At 43.0% G+C, this 21,119-nt stretch overlaps 2 protein-coding genes across 2 annotated transcripts; one reads left to right on the forward strand and one right to left on the reverse strand.

Moving 5' to 3' along the window:
* The first annotated feature begins 1,049 nt into the window (after nt 1-1,049).
* Nucleotides 1,050-9,495, forward strand: dhx30 (DEAH (Asp-Glu-Ala-His) box helicase 30). Its single transcript, XM_063886332.1, has 19 exons — nt 1,050-1,221; nt 1,421-1,557; nt 1,667-1,777; nt 1,879-2,142; nt 2,235-2,384; nt 2,470-2,622; nt 3,272-3,736; nt 4,391-4,774; nt 4,866-4,944; nt 5,032-5,136; nt 5,225-5,400; nt 5,484-5,690; nt 5,799-5,880; nt 6,922-7,115; nt 7,237-7,396; nt 7,499-7,656; nt 7,862-7,965; nt 8,051-8,190; nt 8,814-9,495. Exons 1-19 carry the CDS (start codon nt 1,050-1,052, stop codon nt 9,071-9,073), a joined length of 3,501 nt encoding a protein of 1,166 aa, XP_063742402.1. The 3' UTR covers nt 9,074-9,495.
* LOC134866259 (alanine aminotransferase 1-like) lies at nt 9,149-16,551 on the reverse strand. Its single transcript, XM_063886334.1, has 12 exons — nt 16,430-16,551; nt 15,924-16,197; nt 15,746-15,832; nt 15,488-15,596; nt 13,384-13,517; nt 13,029-13,272; nt 12,853-12,932; nt 12,624-12,760; nt 10,961-11,135; nt 10,669-10,824; nt 10,440-10,552; nt 9,149-9,607 (listed from the first exon to the last, which is right to left on the reverse strand). The coding sequence occupies exons 2-12, from the start codon at nt 15,978-15,980 to the stop codon at nt 9,517-9,519; spliced, it is 1,383 nt and encodes a 460-aa protein (XP_063742404.1). The 5' UTR covers nt 15,981-16,197; nt 16,430-16,551; the 3' UTR covers nt 9,149-9,516.
* Nucleotides 16,552-21,119: the final 4,568 nt, after the last annotated feature.

Below are 21,119 nucleotides of genomic sequence, written 5' to 3' on the forward strand. Positions count from 1 at the left end.
GGTAAATATAGAGTAATTTTCTAAAGGCTTCTCCTCAAGATCTTTTTAACTACTTAAGAGCCTTTAATGTGTTTATGTAGAAGATTTCAATGAGGTTAGGTTTTTACCTTTGACAACTTGATGAATATGTAAATAAAATGTATGTCTCTTATAAAATCTACTAAACTTGATCAATTATGTTTTTGGAAAATATGTGTTTAAGAGTTTTAGTTTTTTGTTGTTCTTAATGACAGTTATTTTAAGGGGTTAGTTTCAATTGTGCTTGGTACACCTGAAAATATGTTTATGAATAAATAAAACAATTGACACTCCTCATCACGATGTATGTGGGCCCTACTTGGGGGAAAAAAACTGTGTTAACTGTGTGGTTAAATATAATTAATTTAATTGATTTAATAATTTAATAAATTAAATAATAATTAATACAGTGTTAGAAAAACTACTCAGATGCTTTACTTGAGTAAAAGTACCAATACATTATTGTCAACATATTCCATTAGATATAAAATATAATAATATCTATATATGTGACATTTTCTAGATAATATTGCTGCACCAAGCAGAATTTTACTGTTGTAGACAAAGATAATTTCTGATTGACCTTTTGTAAAATATTTAAATAATTTGACTTAAACATTTAGTCCACTAGTGACGTTTTTAGAGATGCCTTCTGTAGTGGAGTAAAATTGCATTATTTCCCTTTTTAAATGTAGTGAAGTAAAAGTACAAAGTAGCTTAAATGGAAATAGCCAAGCAAGGTAAAGTAGCCTACTTGGATAAATGTACTTCCCTTCTCTGACAGAATATCATATTGCATTGCACCATGAAGGAAAAACAACGACACACTCTGATTGATAGTTCAAGTAGCATAGAGAGACTCTTTACTAGTTACTATCGGTGTACACCATGAATGTATTATACACCTTAAAATTGTTCTTGATAAACCAAGAAGATGAAGATAACACTCCTCGCCAGTGGGTGTCGCTGTGAACCTCGTGATCGCCGGTGTTTTCTTCACAACCACAGATGAAAATATTGTAGTTTCAAAGATGGCGCTGCCCGGTGGTGTACTCATGAGGCTTAGAGCTCTGTGTAATTTGCCAAAATGTTTTCAAACAGGAGGCAGAACGCCGTCCAACTGGGGCAGAGAACTGCGGTGGTACAGTACAACAGCCCGAGTGTTTCAGGACGACGGGACATCATCGGCAGAGACTAAACGAGGTGAGGAAAGAGTTAGCAGTTAGCATAATTGGGTAACCGGTGACAGCAGCAGTGTTTCATCTCAAGGGCATCCATCATGTAAAAACAAACAATGCCACTTGTATTCTGGGTCTTCTCCTTTAAGTTTACCTGAGTTAAGAGTGCAAATAAGATATATTTGACCTTGCTGTGTGTGTGACCTTTGGTTTTTACTCTTTAGATGACGTGAGTCCGAACCTCTTGAGGGAGTTTCCAGATCCTAAAGGTCTCCTGAATAACACCATCGCCCGTTCACTGGGAGTCAACGACCTGTCCCATCTCATCCAGTATAGCTGCACGGAAAATGCAGGAATCAAGGTCAGAACACAATTCCTAATGGGATGGAGGGGGGCTCCTGAACATATCATGTCCATTAAGGGCTAATGATTTCGAAATTCGTCTTTATATTGTAACTTTGTTGCTGCAGAAAGCCACAGTTACCCTGCTGTGGCCCTGCAGGATTGAAGAGGAGGGTTTTGCCTCCAAGAAGGTCGACGCCGAACGATTTGCTGCAGCGGCTGCTTGTTTCAAGCTCAAAGTAAGTTTCCTTGACCTCAGTCTTGTATCAAGTAGACATCATTTTGTCTTGCAATCTGTAGTAACATGTCATCACTTACTTTATTTTGTTTGTGTGTGCAGGAAATGGGTGTCATTGGTCCAAATAATCAGCTCCCTGGGAAGAAATCTGGCAAAAGAGGACGAGGGTTACAATCACAACTACATAACGAGGAGGAAGACTTACGGACAACAGATTTGTTTGTGCCTACAACTAAAGCGGTGGCAAAAAATAATTGGCCTTCCGAAGAAACTCCCGACATCTCTGAAGCTCTTTCCATCTTTCCACAACCTAAAAGCGTCCTCGCCAGGGTTATCCAGTTGGCCACGTCATCCAACAGAATAAGCGTTCGTACCATTTTATCCACTGAACAATTATAGCTAAGCTAAGATAACATCATTATGTATTATAAACTGCCTGTGGTGCTCCATTTTTACAGGAAAATATGCAGTTCAGAACAACAGGAGGGAAGCTTAAGACATGCGACCTGACGCTGCGCTGGCCAGAGGAAATGAAGTTCTCCGCCACAGCAAACAGACGAGTGAAAGCAGAAAGGATGGCTGCAGCACTCGCCTGCATGAAATTGAAGGTAAGGATAATTTTGTAAAACCTACTAAAACTTTAAGCTAAATGTATAGAGCTGTGTTAAACCCTAATCATGTCACCTGGTCCAGGAGCTGGAACTGATCGATAAAAACAACAGCCCGCTGACTCATGCAAAGTACAATCGAGAGAAGGTGAAGAAGGCTGGAGAGCGGGACAGACGCCCCCATCCCATCGAAGTCCCCGAATACCTGGAGGAGCACATGAAGAAGTACTTTGCAGAGGTTAGTCTTCCTCTCATATGATACAAAAAAAACGTAAGAGATTTACTTGTCAGGACTTTTTGTCTTTTTAAAAATTGAACGATTTCATTTATCAAGTGGGCTGCATTGGTGGGTGCCTATTGCTTCAGGTATCAGGTGAGACATAATTTGAGTAACTGATCCATGATCTTAAAGGCAAATCATAGGCAAAATAATTGAAAAACAGTTCGCAACACTGTTAAAGCAGCAACAATTATTGGGAAATGTTCAGTCTATTGCTAGCCTAACATGTCGTGTATGGTTCTTTACAAAACTAACCTTCACAAGCTCTATAGGATTGTTAGTTCAGCTGTCTTTTTGTTTTTACTACTGAGATAACAGATTTGAGTTGTTTCTGTAGATTTCAATGCCTTTCAATGTGCTTTTAACCAGAAAAAAAACAAATGTAACATCATTACCTCAGCCTAATGTTGCTGTATCTGAATGGGAGCTGATCCACGCAGCCACGGTTCAAACAGTTTTAATTATTTGTTAGTGTTTAACGTGGTGTCGAGGCTGGTATGGAGCATATTTTAAATCCCTACAGATGTCTGCATTCTTATGTGGTTGTACTTTTTGAGGGATTCATATACTTTTGTATAAGGTGTCCTAATGCCTAATTCTTTCACAGTACCCAGTGGAATCAGAAGTGCAGAAGCTTTGGGAGGAGGAAGAAGCTGGACGAGAGCAGATGCTGAGCCATGAGGAGGAAGGGGAGGAGTTCTTGACAGACGCCATCACAGGCAGGCCGTACAGACATCTGTCTGAAGACACGGTCAGGCAGCTCAACACCCGCCTGCAGAGGGACTGGGAGAGGGTAAACCCTGAACTGATTGCGGCGCTCCCAGTCGATGCCCACCGTGAGAAGGTGATCTCAGCAGTGCGCTCGTCCAGGGTCGTTGTGATTGACGGAGAAACAGGATGCGGGAAAACGACACGGATCCCTCGCTTCCTGCTGGAGGATTGTGTCAGGGGTGGTGAGGGAGCGAATTGCAACATCATTGTGACCCAGCCTCGCAGAATCAGCGCTGTGTCCGTGGCCCAACGTGTTGCTCAAGAGATGGGTCCAGCTCTGAAAAACTCTGTGGGATACCAGGTAGATACGCAATTACAAAATACTGTATTTACTGCATGTTTGCAATTTGTCAATTCATATTTTTATTACAAAGATAAGCTATAGACCGCTTCTATTCTGTACTGGGAAAGCAGAATGGAAAATATCAAAACAATTTCTTAAAAGGAATGATACATTATCCAAATAAATTAATTTGGTTGTCTTTACAATGAAATAGTAGTCCAAAAAAATCAAAAAACTAAATAAGATTAATTGTATGCTTTTTGTCCAAACTAGCAAGACATAGTTTAACGATTACCGTGAAAATGTTTTGCAATATAAATAAATAACATGTTAATTGTATTGCTTCCAATTCAGATGTATTTAATTGGTAGCATGAAATAGATTTATAGTTTTTATCAAAGGTAATTCAGTAATCATACTGAAAGGGATTCATATCTACACTTCAAGTATTCTGTGTGTAATGGAGATGCTATACTCTCTGTAATGGCAAGCACTGACACATATTTTTACATATTTAATTATATTTTAACTAAACTATGTTTTTGCTGAAAATAAAATGTGTACTCCAAGAAGACAGGAAGCCAAGCATCCTAAGAAAATGTAGGACAAGTATTCACATTGTTGGATTGTGTATTTCGGTGCAAAAAGTAAGTTGTTAGTTTCTGTGTGCAGGTGAGACTCGAGAGTCGGCCACCAGAGCAGAGCGGAGGAGCGTTACTCTTCCTCACAGTGGGGGTCCTGCTGAGGAAGCTGCAGTCCAACTCGTCCCTGAAGGGAATCAGCCACGTGGTGGTGGATGAGGTTCACGAGAGGGACATCAACACGGACCTGCTGCTGGCTCTGCTGCGCTCGACCTTAGAGGACAACCCTGACCTACGCGTGGTGCTTATGAGCGCTACTGGGGACAAGCAGAGACTGTCCGATTACTTCGGGGGCTGCCCAATCGTTAAAGTTCCTGGATTCATGCATCCAGTGAAGGACAGATACCTAGAAGATGTGCTAAAGGAGATGAGAATCCCACCGCCATTCCAAAAGAGAACAGAGACAGACAAGCAGGTGAGACTTATGTGTACTTTAGTAAAACCCCTGCTTAAGTGTCTTTCCTCTTGTCTTGTGTCTCATTTATTTATATTTCATCTTGTTTAAGGGGGGAAGAGAGGAAGTCGCACCGAATGTAGATTTAATAGCTGATGTTATCGAGCACATCGACAAACATGGACAGCCAGGTAACTAAGGTCTTTCACATTTTTACTTTTAAATAATGCTTTTATACCAGTGTTTAAGATGATGGATCCTTCCTTCTCATGTTTCAGGTGCAGTGTTGTGTTTCCTCCCCGGGTGGCAGGACATCAAGGCTGTTCAAGAGAAACTGGAGCAGAAGCGCCACTTTTCCTCAGGCTCACAGATGATCTTGCCATGTAAGTGTGAGACAGATTTACAAATATTTGCCTTAGTCCTCCAAAGTGTAGAGAAGATTTCTAATCTTCTTTTACCTTTTTCTTTTAGTGCACTCTAGTTTATCAGTAGCGGACCAGCAGGCAGTGTTCCGGCGCCCCCCAGAGGGCAAGAGGAAGATCGTCCTCACCACTAACATCGCTGAGACCTCAATCACCATCGATGACATCGTCCATGTGGTGGATACAGGAACTCACAAAGAACAGAACTATGACTCAAAGACCAAGGTTAGCTTCACCGTGTCAGTTCTGATAAAACAAACCTTGTGACTTGTTGTATTTTCTGACAATGATTCCTTTTGGTTTTCCAGGTCTCCTGTCTGGACACAGTTTGGATATCTCATTCCAACGTCACTCAGAGAAAGGGGAGAGCAGGGCGATGTCAGCCAGGACAGTCGTACCATCTGTTCCCACGGCAGCAGCTCGAATCCATGACTCCCTTCCCCATCCCTGAGATCCTGCGCACCCCGCTGGAGAATTTAGTTCTTCAAGCTAAAATCCACAGTCCTGACTGCAAGGTATTTAAAGGGAACAAAAGGCTTTGGTGTATTTTTGTTTTTACGTGTCACTTTTTTGTGTATTTCTGCCATCTAAATAACATTATTTCTGTGTGTGTTTTTGTGGAGGCTGTAGATTTCTTATCCAAAGTGTTGGACAGTCCAGAGCAAGCAGCTGTGAGAGATGCTGTCCGAAATCTACAAGACATTGGTGAGTGATTTAATGGATTCTGTGGTGAGATTTGAGCCATTGTCTTGTGTGTGAATCTTGTTTGTATGATACCTGTTTATCATATCGTGTTTTGCATGATATTGTATCCTCCAAAACACTTATATGTACGTACATATGGATACCTGGATAGACTAACAACCCAAAGAACTGTTAAATAACACAACCCAGTCAGTTGCTTATTCAGAAATACCGTTCACATGTGAAACACTCTCACACACACAACTGAAACCAAAATTATTTACAAACATATGTAAAAATCTCTCATAAACACACACACACACACACACACACACAACGAAATGCGATTTCAGTATGTTATGTGAGAGGGATTTCAGTATGTTGTGTGAGAGGGATTTCAGTATGTTGTGTGAGGGATTTCAGTTGAAACGGAAGGCATTTTAAAAAAACAGCAAAGAACCGTGATAACAATATTGTCCGTCTGTCCGTTTGCTTGTTCCTTCATGTCTGCTCAGCAGCCTGCACAAAGCCTAACGGAGGCAGCAGCGTTGTTAAATAATACAGCTTCCCTGAGAGACTGTGCACCCCGATATCAACCACAACACTGCTTTAGCACATGGACAGTAGTGGGCCGTTACCTGCCGCGGGACGGGAAGAGGGACGATAGCTGACCGTCCAGGGTGTCCCCACTTGCAGTTCCAACAGTCGGTTGCGGCCCGGTTGTGGCCAAGTTCGATAGCGTTCTAATAGTCTCCGCTAAGGCCAGGATATTATTTGACAATGCTGCTGCCTCCATTAAGCTTTGTGCAGGCTGCTGAGCAGACATGATGGAACAAGCAAACGGACAGACGGACAATATTGTTATCACGGTTCTTTGCTGTTTTTTTAAAATGACTTCCGTTTCAACTGAAATCCCTCTCACACAACATACTGAAATCGCCTTTGGTGTGTGTGTGTGTGTATGTGAGAGCATTTCACATGTGTGTGTGAACGGTATTTCTGAATAATGTCCCTATCGGTCCCTCATAAACTGAGCTTAATATCTCCTGTCTTCTTTTGTAGGCGTTCTGGACAAGACAGAAACCCTGACTCCTTTAGGGGAGCGTGTTTCCTGCATGTCGTGTGACCCTCGTCTGGGCAAAGTGCTGGTCCTGAGTGCCATGTTCAGATGTGTCCTGCCCATGCTGTCTGTAGCTGCCTGCCTGACCAGAGACCCTTTTTACAACAGCATGCAGAACAGAGCTCGTGTTGTCAAGGTAACATCCACCTGTGGATCCACAAGGTTTTACGATATCCTATCTGAATTTGTAAAATAGCAGAATGTAAAGTCAGGGAGGAATTAGTTAACATTCGGTCGTCTGTGATGTGTTTGTCCAGGTGAAAGAGGCTCTGAACAAATCCAGCTACAGCGACTATCTGGTGTTAATCCGAGCTGTGTTGGGCTGGAGGAGACTTCAGCATGAAGGGGACAGAGAGGACCGGGATGAATATCTGGACAGACATTCTCTGTCCAGGTTCAGTCTTCGATTTATCAACGGTTAGTAGATGCACACACACATTGTGTCAGCACATTGTTTGCATTTCAATTTACCGTTTATTTTACTTGAAATCATTCTGTTCTTGTCACTTCACGCTGCAGGTCTCATCTCTCAGTTCGGAGAGAACCTTCATGAAGCCCAGCTGGTTACTCGTGCAGAGGAATGCCAGCGTCAAACTTCACTCTACAACCAGAACAGCAACCAGGACGAGCTGCTTAAAGCTGTGCTGCTGGCCGGACTCTATCCCAACCTCATTCAGGTACATGGCAACAAAGGAGTCTATTATACTTATTATTTTGCTGCTCTTCTCCATTAAAGGTTAAAGCCAGAATTGTGAGACTTAGCTCTTACTGTGGTAGGAAAGGTTATAGTCTGTTCTAGCGGTGACGTTTCTAAAGTGCCAGTATAATTATAATTACTATAATTATTCTAAAGCTTACTTACAACTCTTACATTTTTCTCAGATGAAGAAAGGTGTTGTGACCAAAGGAGGGCGCTTTCGCCCAAACAGTATGGTTTTCCGCACACAAAGTGGGCCGGTACATCTTCACCGCTCCTCAGTGAACAGGTTTGAACAAACTCCAAAATTCAGCTACACTATGTTTTTACTTTTGAATTGCATATGTAAACATTTGGCTGCCCTTTTGTTGCAGGGGGAAAGATGAGCTCCCTAGTCGCTGGTTGACCTTCTTCAGTGCTATCCAGTCAAACGGGACCGTCTTCATCAGAGACTCTTCTACAGTCCACCCCCTCGCCTTGCTGCTGCTCACAGACTGCGATATCACAGAAACAGGTAGGACATGTACCGCCCTCCAGAAAGAGGATTTTAAAAACTAAGGCACTGTGGTTTTAGGTCGTTGGGAAAATTATTTTAGGCCAAAAAAAAAACGATAATCTTGCTGAAAACAGATTTAATGTCATTCAATTATTTAATCCAACATTTCGTTCATTTGAGCCGAGAAAACACATCCAACTGAATGCTAATGTTGCTCTGTAACTGCTAAACTGTTTCTTATCATGTTTGTAGCATCAAATATAAAGGTGATATGTCAGAGTTGTTTCTTCTTCCAGTGGTAGACAAAACATTTGTTAGTGCAGGTTTAACTTGTAAATATTGACATTCTTTTTTAGCCGATACATTTTTCGAGGCCTTGACCGCCCTTGTTCTCTAATTTCTGTTGTTAGACTTACTTAATTTATCTGTTCCACACTCTATGTGCCCATAGACATGTTCACCATGTTTTTAATAACACGTCATTTCATTTTATTTTGAACTTTGGCTCAACACAATAACTGCAAACTGTTATGTAGATATGCATAATATATCAGAAGCAATTACATATGATCACCTTCTTAGATTCACAGGCAGTCATTTCTCTCTTCTTAAATAACCCAGTCTTTTCCTTCCTGTCTCAGTTAACGGAGACAGAGTGGAGGTCTCATTTCCTGGACGCTCTCTGGTGCGCTGCGAGTTGCCTGTTGACACCTGGGAGCTGCTGTGGCAGCTACGCACCGCCATTCAGACCATGATGTTCCGCAACCTCAACAACCCAAGCAACGCAATCATCAACTCTTCCCAAGACGGAAAGCTCATCTCCTTACTCGTAGAGCTGCTCAACAATACAGACTCAACAACTTCCGCTCAGTCCAACCACAGTGACAGTGAGGTGGATTGATGACATCCAGGACATTCAACGCGACTGTGGAAAAATCTGCTGGCTGGTACAGAGGAAGCAAAGAGGACAGTGGTATCTTGTGAATGTTTTTTATTAGAAGAAAGTTATTTGGACTCTTGGACAGCTGAGCCCCACAGTGGGCTGCGTTATACTGCTGGTATTGTTGAGGTAAATGATGAACCTCCATGTGGTGTGAGGAAATCCATTGGTTTAGATTTTGGACTGTGTTCAATTATTTGTGGATATTTGCTATCTGGAAATCAGAAATTGAATTTGACCTGGACAAAGGTCATTAAAACAATAATTAATGTCATATTTATTGCAAAAGAAATGCTCAAATGCCGACATGTGGTGAATGATCAGACCATCTTTGTTGTTTGAACTGCATATAGATAAGAAAATAAAACAATTATAATTCCTGACTTTTTTTTGTGTGCCTTGATTCAAGAAAAGTCTTTCATAAACTGTGTGTGAAAGCTGCTCAGGCGGCTCAGTACTTCTTCCATAGTGTCCTCAGAGGTCATAATGCAAAATCTGCACAAAGAAAGAGATATGAAAGGTTTAAAAAATCCACTTATCCTAAACAAACATGTCTGAATTATACATATCCGTAATGCGGAACAAGCACATTCATAACACATGATAATGTGTTTATAATGCCATGCCAAAGTGACATTGTATGAAAAACTAATCCACCTCTAACACAACACAAAAGTTATTTAGCCAGACCGGATCTATGTAGCTGTAACAGGACTTGAGCTTAAAGCTAAAAGTAAAATAACTAAAAAAGGGTTATTAGCAGTTGTGTGATACTGAAACACAATTACGAGGACTTATGAGTAGTGTTCGCTTGCTACAAGTGTAATACAAAACGCGCAACATCAGACCAACAGTGTCCCATGGTACGAGATTGCATAATATTAGACCATCTCCCTGGACTGCTGTAAATGTGCAACAAAGAGTGAAGCAGGACATTGCTGCAGAAACATAAACTCAGCTGACCTACACTGAGTGAATGTTAGGATGGGTTGCAAATATGTACCTAGCTTTGCAACAATGATATTGTATATCAACAAATTGCCTCATGTCCTTTAACAGATGACCAATTAGCTGAAATCTGTGATCCCTTTGGCATTGAAGTATAAAGCCTTATAATTGCTGAAACTATACTCGGATATGTCCGCCAGTTATTATACTCTTGAGTTGTCGTGCATTATTATAAATATGTAAATATAGTTACAAAGCATAAACACATTGTACTGCATTATGGACTTGCTTATAATGCATTATGGACTGGTTATTCTTTGGTTATTTTTTAACTGGATAACATACTCTTTTGCTTAGTAAAGGCAGTTAAATATTTTACCTGATGTGGTGTGTCCCCTCCTTTTGTCCGTACTCCCACCCAGGTTTGACTAACACACCAGCCTCCTCCAGGAGTCTGATACAGTAGAACATATCTGGTTCCACTTCCATTTCCTAAAATAAGCAAGAACATAACCAAATGATTTATCGGATTTCCACTTATGTTACATTTTTATTTATTGTTCATGATATTACTATGTGTACTTTGTTCAATGAGATAGTTTTATAACCTTGGCTTTCTGAATGGCTTTAGGTGGAAGATACAGTCTGGGGAATGCGAAAGCACCTCCTTCCAACGGCTGGCAGGAGAAACCCAGCAGACTGTTTAATACCTCAAAGACTCTCTTTACATTATGAGCCATCATAGTCTTGATGTGTTGTATCTCCTGCAGTGAATGGCAAGAACAAAAAATGTAAAAACAAGGTTGGGGATTTCCTATTTTAACACTGCTTGAGGAAAAAAAAAGAAGATATTATGCATCTTGCAAAATAGAAATCTGAAGTTCTTATCTCTGATCTCACCTTACTATAAAGTGGGTACGAGGGATCTCCTGGTTGTGGAGGGTTCGTCATCAGATCCAGAGCAAACTGGCTCAATACAGGTGCACAGCTGTCTATGGTGAACAGTTTGTGGATGCATTTCATAACATCAGGGTCCAGATTTACCAGCTCCACATATCCACCACGCAGACCACACCTGGGGGGAGAGGGAAAAAGGAAGAGTCCCTAAGTAGTAGATTGATATCGAGCTAGATCTTCAGAAGTCAAAGAAACTTTGGTATTCCATTGTATTGTTCTGAGCACTTCTAGGACTTATTATCTAATCTTCCTAAATCAAGGTTATCTTTCTTTCCTTATGAAATACTTTATTTGTATTTCAATTACTAAGCCTGCAACCCAAACTACAGGATAAAGAATCCAAAACCAAAGAAGGTTTTGCCCACTGTGAGCCTTAAATGTAGGCTACCTTAAACAACAGCACAACAAAACATCAGTTGACTAAAACTAGCTCACTACCTATGTGTCATTTATCCTGTTGTATGTCCAAGTTCCATCCATCCATCTTCTCCCGCTTTTCCGTCAGGGTCGCGGAGGTAACAGCTCCAGCAGAGAGCCCCAAACTTTCCTTTCCCTGGCCACATCAACCAGCTCTGACTGGGGGATTCCAAGGCGCTCCCAGGCCAGAGAAGAGATATAATCCCTCCACCTGGTCCTAGGTCTACCCCTCGGTCTCTTCCCAGCTGAACGTGCCTGGAACACCTCCCTAGGGAGGCGCCCAGGTGGCATCCTCACTAGGTGCCCGAACCACCTCAACTGGCTCCTTTCAACGCGAAGGAGCAGCGGTTCTACTCCGAGTCCCTCCCGGATGACTGAACTTCTCACCTTTTCCCTAAGGGAGATGCCAACCACCCTGCGGAGAAATCCCATTTCGGCCGCTTGTATCCGCGATCTCGTTCTTTCGGTCATGACCCATCCTTCATGACCATAGGTGAGGGTAGGAACGAAGATGGCCCGGTAGACAGAGAGCTTTGCCTTCTGGCTCAGCTCTCTTTTCGTCACAACGGTGCGGCAAAGCGACTGCAGTACCGCTCCCGCTGCTCCGATTCTCCGGCCCATCTCACGCTCCATTGTTCCCTCACTCGAGAACAAGACCCCGAGATACTTGAACTCCTTCACTTGGGGTAAGGCTTCATTCCCTACCTGGAGTGGACAATCCATCGGTTTCCTGCTGAGAACCATGGCCTCAGATTTGGAGGTGCTGATCCTCATCCCAGCCGCTTCACACTCGGCCGCGAACCGATCCAGTGAGTGCTGAAGGTCACAGACCGATGAAGCCATTAGGACCACATCATCTGCAAAAAGCAGTGGTGCAATCCTTAGCCCACCGAACTGCAAACCCCCTCCCCCACGACTACGCCTCGAAATCCTGTCCATGAATATCACAAACAGGATTGGTGACAAAGCGCAGCCCTGGCGGAGGCCAACCCTCACCGGAAAACGGTCCGACGTGCTGCCGAGGACCCGGACACAGCTCTCGCTTTGGGAGTACAGAGATTGGATGGCCCTTGTATGTCCAAGTTTTCGATCTTAAATACTACAAATTTTTTTTGCTCTGGTTCGGGAGGTAGAGAACAGACAGTACAGCCCGAAAAAAATATGAAAAACATAAGGACTGAGAACCTACTCCCCCAGGAAGCCTTTGGATGCTGAGTGGAAGGATGCAAGCTCCACCGTGTCTGAGTGAGGAGGACCCATCTCAGCCAGAACTCTCTTGTAAGAGAGAAACTCACTCTTTTCCCCATGAACACATTCCTGGTAGACCTGTGGAGAAGATCACAGAAAACCCAAGCCTTTATTTACACATTTCTGTCAGTGTTAATGAATTTTCTGGTTAGATGACAATGCTTTAAGACCTCATCAGCCAGGAGGAAGAGCCTCTTCTCTGAAGCAAACCGGATCACGTCTTGCATTGATTTTCTGCTTTGAACATAACCTACAGGAAACATGTCATGGAAACAATCATTTGATACCATATTCTATGATACAAAAATATAATTAGATGATGTCCATTTTGGTGGGATTTGTCGACCTGCAGGATTTCCAGGGTTGATGACATACAGAGCTACAGGGTTGCAGACTCCCCTAGCAGAGTCCAGCGCTCGATGCAGCTCCTCCACCTGCAGCTCCCAGCCCTGCTCCTCGCTGAGGTGGTAGGGGACAGTAACTCCTCCCAACCCTTTTATTGAAAAAGTGGTGAGGGGGTAGCATGGCTCTGGAGTCAGCACACCTGTTCTTGGGGAAGCCTCACTGTTCACCAAGACCTTGAGAATGTTCTAATAAACAGAGGAAAACTTATATTTAACGATGATAAAGAGGATGATAATCCGCAGGTGGAATAGACACAGTTCATAGTATGTATGACAGCAAGTAATCGTGATAGTTACACTGAGTGCCCACTGTGAGCCGGGGCTGATGTAGATGTTTTCAGGCTGAGATGGAGCCCCGCCATCTCGTTTGGTTATGAATTCAGAGATTCTGTAGACTATTTCTGATATGCCCGCTGTAGCAGTATAAGAACCTGAAGGAATAACCAGGAAGGCTTAAAAAAAACGCTGCAGTGCTGTTAGTTAAAATTGTATTTTCATTTGATTTACTTTAATACACTGTTTTATGCTACATTATCATATTTATTTGCTTAATATAAATCACTCAAACAATCAGATTTATTTACATAGGGCTTGAAAACTGCATAAACGCTACATGTATGTATACAGTGGAGGAAATAAGTATTTGATCCCCTGTCAATTTAGTTAGTTTAACCACATACAAAGAAATGAACAGTCTGTAATTTTAATGGTAGAAGATCCAGAAATTTAGATTTTAAAAAAAGATATAAATTTATTTGCATTTAATAGGTGGAAATAAGCATTTGATCCTCTTGCAACCAACACAATTCGGGCTCCCAAGGGCCGGTTAAATAAAACCTCTTGCTTTAAGAAAGTACTCCACATGTCAACTCTTTACCTTGATAAAAGACACCTGTCCACAGTCAATACATCAGATTACAACCTCTCCACAATGGGAAGACCAAAGACATCTTGTGATCCTGGTGGAACTAATGTCTAAGGACATGAGGGACAAGATTGAAGAACGGCACAAGGCTGGAATAGGCTAAAAGACCGTCAGCAAGCAGCTTGGTGAGAAAGAGACAACTGGTTTGATTATTAGAAAATGGAAGAAGCACAAAATGACCATCAATCGCCCTTGGTCTGAGTCTCCACCATCTAAGATCTCACCTCTTGGGGCATCAATGATCATGAGAAAGGTGAGGGGTCAGCCAAGAACTACACTGGAGGGACTTGTTAATGATCTCAAGTCAGCTGGGACCACAATCACCAAGAAAACTATAGGTCACACACTGTGCCGCAATGAAACCAAAATCCTGCAGTGCCCGCAAGGTCCCCCTGCTCAAGAAGGCACATGTACAGGCCATTTGAAGTCTGCCAATGAACCTCTGAATGATTCAGAGAAGGCTTATGAGAAGGTCATGTGGTCAGATGAGACCAAAATCAAGAACTTAGGCATCAACTCGACTTGTCGTGTTTGGAGGAAGAGAAATGCTGACTATTACCCCAAGAACACCATCCCCAGCGTCAAGCATGGAGGTGGAAACATTATGATTTCGGGGGGTTTCTCTGCTAAGGGGACAGGGCGGTTCACCGCATCGAGGGGAGGATGGAGTGGGCCATGTATCGCAGAATATTGGCTGATAACCTCCTTCCCCTAAGGCATGTTTTGCAAGGGGATCAAATACTTATTTCCCCAAATTAAATGCATTTTTTTTTTTTTAAATGTATGTACATTTCTGGATTATTATTTTTTTATATTCTGTCTCTCACTGTTAAAATAAACCTACCATAAAAATTACAGACTTTCAGTTCTTTGTAAGTGGGTAAACTAACCAAATTGGCAGGGGATCAAATACTTACTTCCTCCATTGTATAAAAAACAATATACTTCAGTATCTTTTATGCATATTGTATTTCTTATTACCTACTCTTATATTATGCATAGTACACACATCTCTGACAGTTGCACAATGGGGTATCCGGTTTTCCGTTTACTTAATGTAATCTTAATTCTATTATAATGTACACAGACTTTTAACTCACCAATTTTACTAACGACTTATAGTGCTGCAAATAATGGATTATTCTATGAAATGTCAGTCAACAATGAACAATTGCAGATCATGGTATCGTAGAGCAAAAGTTCACATGTTTAAATAGCTTGTTTTGTCTGACCCAAACAAGTATCATATAATCCATAAACTTAAAATATCTTAGTTTATATGAAAAAGTAATGATAAAAACATTATGTTAATGGATGAAATGGTCCAGTAATATTGGAGATAGATATCCTGGACAAATAAAGCCAGAAATAATCTGCTTAAATGAGATACCAATAGACTTCAGTTGAAAAGCAGTTATTAGAGTGAGCTGACTCCCTAACATTTCATTTAAATAATACCACATGCACGTATCTTACCTACACTGCCTCCAGCACATTCCCCAAGCAGCCTCTGAGCCCTCTGTCTGATGTCCAGTGGAAGCGTGTTGCTGTTCATAAGATCAGGGTAAAGACATGCTGCAAGAACCTGCAAAATATGAGGACACACAGTAGTAGTAGTAGTAGTAGTAGTAGTAGTAGTAGTAGTAGTAGTAGTAGTAGTAGTAAGATGTATGAACTTGCATATTAATTTGAATACACTCTAAAGATAAGTGGTCTTTGAATGTTACAGATTACCTGTCGGACAAATGACAGAGGCTTCACACCCGCACTCTGTGGGTCGCCCCAGGACACGTCTATCACTTGCTTGTGATTTCTCATCCTCTGCAGACAAGGAATTTAAAGCACAACAACAGTATGGAAACCTGGCTGAAAGAAACCATTTAGCAAATGTGTCAATACCCACTTTCTTTACCTGTCTGAGCTCTTCCTTGATCTGGCTTGCTCGTCTTGCTAGGACTAACTTCTCCATGTTCTTCAGATTTGGACTGGAGCTTTTAGCGCTTGTGTAATGATATGAGAGGAGGAGCAATACAGGTATTACATAATTGTACTGCCCTCGCAGTGCATGTGCCGATGCAAGGCTAGACAGTCAGATAACGGTTAGCTAGAAGCCCTCCAAAAAACCACAAGGCTTGACTTTTCTTGTCCTTTAATGAAGTCTTCTTTTTTCCAACATCACCGTAAAACTGCAGATTACAGAAATAAACACATTTTACTTACTTAAAACACAGTGTGAGTTGGCATAGAATGAGTACATTTCAATTAGCCTCCACAAATGAACAAACTGAAAAGAGTTAGCATGTTAACACAAAATAGCATCTCAGCATGAGCTAACGTTAGCGGAGTAGGCTATACTCATAAAAACACAACAAGTAGGTCTTGATATAAAATACACATTTGACCACTTATAATACTTACAGACAAATATTCTCCAAGGCAAAAGCGTTTGTAACCTTTGACAATATGATTTTAACAGTCTGCTTATCTGTCTGTGCGTGCCTCAGCTCTCCTGAGCATGTAATGAGGAGAACAACCGCGCTGGTTACATAGCTGCTGCTAACGCACTGAGCGCTCACTACGATGCGGTTTCTCGAGACCAAAGAAAAGACCACTCACTCTGACGCAGTTTCTTACAACCAAGAACATACACTTTTTAAATCTACGTATGAACTGATGAATTTTAACTTAACTTATTACTTTTAACTTTTTCATCTGCAAAGGCAGAACACTCCCCGCTTGATATGATTACATTATATCACTCCAGATACACACAAATTTTAAAGCGGAATGCTTTCTGAAAACAACACACATTAAGTCTCTGAAAGAAGGACTACAATCTCCGAGACCGGCCTTAAGAACACCTTATTTGTCCCATCTTTCACAATCCGCACTTCGACTTTGCGGACTCTGTTATCACTGCTTGGCAAAGTCTTCACGACTAGACCCATAGGCCATTCGTTCCTGCTGACTTGGCTGTCTTTCAGCAAGACGACATCTCCTTCTTTCACATTTGGTTTGTCCTCTGTCCACTTCCTGCGGCTCTGTAGCGTAGACAGATACTCTCCCTTCCATCTCTTCCAAAACGTGTCAGCAAGACACTGAACGTGTTTCCACTGCTTGCTGTACAACTGAGCTGTGTCGAAGTTTCCACTGGGGGCTGAAACTGCACTCATCTTTTGAGTAAGGAGTGTCGCTGGGGTGAGCACCATAGGCATATCCGGGTCTGTGGATATGGCAACAAGAGGTCTCGCGTTCATGATTGCCATGACTTCTGCCATGAAAGTACTCAGGACTTCATGAGTGAGACGTGTTGGTCCTGCCTGAAGCAACATCGCATCCAGGATACGCCTGGCAACCCCGATGAGCCTTTCCCAGGAGCCGCCCATGTGGGAAGCATGAGGGGGATTAAACACCCAGGAGCAGCCTTTCTCCTGGAGGTACTTCTTGATTGTTGTGTCTTCTGTGCTTATACCCAGTTCTCCACAAGCTCCCACAAAATTGGTCCCTCTGTCTGACCGCAGATGTTTTGCTGGACCTCGAACCGCAAAAAACCTCCGGAGAGCGTTGATAAAGCTGTCGGTTGACATGGTTTCGATTAGCTCGATATGTACTGCTCTGGTCGACATGCATGTAAACAACACAGCCCAGCGTTTGCTGTCTGCCGATCCTCCTCTTGTCCGACGTGTCATGACGGACCACGGACCAAAGACATCGAGGCCAACTGTGGTGAATGGGGGCTCAGGAGTAAGTCGGTCGGCAGGCAGATCAGCCATCTTCTGATTCTCCAACCTTCCTCGTAGCCTGCGACAGGTAACGCACTTGTAAATGACAGAAGACACTAGACGCTTGCTCCCAATTATCCAGTATCCAGCCGATCTTATGGCTCCTTCTGTAATGTGTCTTCCTTGATGAGCTACTTGTTCGTGGAAGTGTCTCACAAGAAGTGTAGCGATGTGATGCGTGTGTGGAATAATCAATGGATGTTTTTCTTTCTTTGAGAGATCAGCATGAGAAAGACGACCTCCAACACGAAGCATACCATCTTCGTCCACGACTGGATTGAGTCTTTTGAGTGCGCTCTGCTTGGGGTGGGTCTGTTCGCTTTCAAGACACTTGAATTCCTCTTTAAAGGCACTGTGCTGAACAGAGCGGATGATCACAGCTTTGGCTTGTAGAAGCTCACTCATGCTGGATGCGTCTCCGAAACACTTCCATCCTTTCTTTTCATCCTTGTCTGACTTTCCTTTGAAGGATGCTGCAACGTGAATAAGTCTGGCTACGGTGTGATAGAGTGTTCTCCAGCTTGAACATCTCTCAAAGTGTTGAGAGCCCAACTGAGACTCTGATGCCTTGGTTGCCAGAACTGTAGCCTCCGGACGAATCTCCTCATCCACTTCAGGCTCAATGAGGGCGAAGACACTAGAATCGGATATCTCCGCTGCTTTGTTTTGATAGAGAAAAGCTGGACCTGACAGCCAGCTGCTCTGCTGGAGTTGGCGTGCTGGCATGAACCTTGTCGCATGATCAGCGGGATTCAGATCCGTCGGCACATAGTGCCACTGACTGGGGTGTGTAGATCGTCTGATCCGAGTTACCCGGTTGGAGACATAGAGGTAAAATCTTCTTGTACAGTTATGAATGTAGCCAAGAACGATCTTACTGTCCGTGAAGAACTTGACAGTGTCCACTTCCACGTCCATCTCATCACTGATCAGCTCGTACAGCTCAACAGCCAGCACAGCTGCGCAGAGCTCCAAACGTGGAATGGTGTGAGCGGGCCGAGGAGCTAACTTTGATTTCCCCATGACAAACCCAACGTGATACTGTCCCTCGGCGTCTGTAGCTCTCATGTAAGTCACTGCTCCTATGGCTACTGTGGAAGCGTCTGAGAAGATACACAGTTCTTTTGTCTGTGTTGAAGACAGCGAAACTGGTATGTAGCATCTCCTTATGTGCAGGTCTTCCAGAGCTTTCAAAGAGTCTCTCCACGAGTTCCACTCTGCCTCCATTTGTGGAGGGAGAGGAGCATCCCACTCACTCTGCTGAGATGACAACTCCCGGAGAAGCGCTTTTCCTTGCATGGCAATAGGAGCTACGAAGCCCAAGGGGTCATACAGACTGTTGACCGTAGACAACACACCTCTTCGCGTGTATGGCTTTTCTTCGCGTGACACCAAGTAAGTGAAGCTGTCTGATTCCAAGTTCCAGGAGAGGCCTAGACTCCTCTGAAGAGGGAGGGGATCCACTCCGAGATCCAGATCCTTGAGATCTTTGGCTCGGTCCTCGACCGGAAACGCTTCCATCACCTGGCTACTGTTCGACGCCAGCTTGTGCAGTCGCAGGTTGGATTCTGCCAACATTTCTCTGGTTCGTGTGAGGAGATCTATCGCCTCTTCTGGTGTGGCTAAAGACATGAGACCATCATCGACGTAAAACTGCCTCTCAACGAACTGTCTTGCGTCAGAACCATGTTCTTGTTCACCTTTCTGCGCTGCTCGTCTCATGCAGTATATGGCCACCGCAGGTGAAGGGCTGTTTCCAAAAACATGGACCTTCATCCTGTACTCGGTCACATTCTTGTCAATGTCATTGTCTTCATACCAGAGGTACCGTAGATAGTCTCTGTCCTCTTCTCGGACGACGAAACAATAAAACATTTGTTCCACGTCTGCTGTAAGAGCCACGCGTTCTTTACGGAACCGCAGAAGAACTCCTAGCAGAGTGTTATTCAAATCCGGTCCACTCAGGAGGACGTTGTTGAGTGAGGTTCCATCACACTCGGCGCTTGAGTCGAAAACTACACGTATCTGGGTAGGTTTCTTCGGGTGATACACACCAAAGGTTGGTAAACACCAGTGTTCTTTCTCTTTGTCCAGAGCTGGAGCAAGCTCGGCTTGGTCACTGTCCAGCATTTTCTGCATAAACTTGATGTAATGCTCTCTTGTTTCCGGCTTTTTCTCCAGGGTTCGCCGAAGTGAGCAGAGGCGTTTCAAGGCTTGCTGCCTGTTGCTTGGAAGGCGTCGCCTGGGAGCCCGGAATGGTAAAGGAGCCACCCAGCTATTTTCTTCATTTTGATAGACGTCTGTGTCCATGATAGCTAGGAAGGCTTTGTCTTCTATGGACAGCGCTAGCTTGTTGTCATCCTTGGACCTGTCGAACACAGAAGACCCCAAGTTGTCTGTGTCCACATGGAGACTTGTGTTTACGTCACCTGCTGGTAAGGTCGTGCTGTGATGAGGAGCCATACCACCGTAGTCTTCCTTCACGTGGATACTGTTTGGACATGGCTGTAGGTAGGACGTGCGGCCGTTGTTCAATACGTTTGTTCTGTAGACGTTCACTTTTGATGGCTTATGAACTGAGCCCAAGCACACTTCTCCCACAATGACCCAGCCTAGGTCTAACCTCTGAGCGTAAGGTGCGTCCTGGGGCCCGTTGATTTGCTCACGTACCTTGTGTACGCTTAGGATTAGGGATCGACCGATATGCTTTTTTCAGGGCCGATACCGATATCAATTATTACCAAAAAAGGAGTCCGATAACCGATATGTAAAACCGATATTAAATTTATTTTTTTTTTAAAACCAATGTCAGTTGTCAAAAAAAAGGCGATATGCAGCAGAAATGTAATTCAAAAGTATTTAATAGTTCTTATTTTGTAACACAAAGTGTAGGGAGCTGCCTGCAGCATTTAAAAAAAAATATGCATATAATGTAAAATCATAGAAAAATAGAAAAAGTAAATCATATCACTCCCTGATGTTTAATGAACTGAAAATGACAAACTAATGAATTAATTGAATAAATAAAATCACTCCCTGTAGATTAATGAACCAAAAAATGGCAAAAAAAACCACTTTGGTTTACTCAAGTCTAGTATTCCCAATTTAGCAAGAGTAGGTTATGGTGGAGGAAGCAGAGCTTTTCTGCATTTTCTCCAGTGAGGCGGCTTCTGGTTTTTTCATATATAGCAGAGACCTCACTGAACACACGCTCACTTGGCACAGAAGAGGGTGGGGCACACAGGAACTTCCTTGCCTTTGGAGCAAGAAGCTTGAAACGGGTCTCATGTTGGCATATCATATCAACATCTCAGGTGATTGAGGTG

Source organism: Eleginops maclovinus, chromosome 6, assembly GCF_036324505.1.
Source record: "Eleginops maclovinus isolate JMC-PN-2008 ecotype Puerto Natales chromosome 6, JC_Emac_rtc_rv5, whole genome shotgun sequence".
In the NCBI taxonomy this organism is placed as follows: Eukaryota; Metazoa; Chordata; class Actinopteri; order Perciformes; family Eleginopidae; genus Eleginops; species Eleginops maclovinus.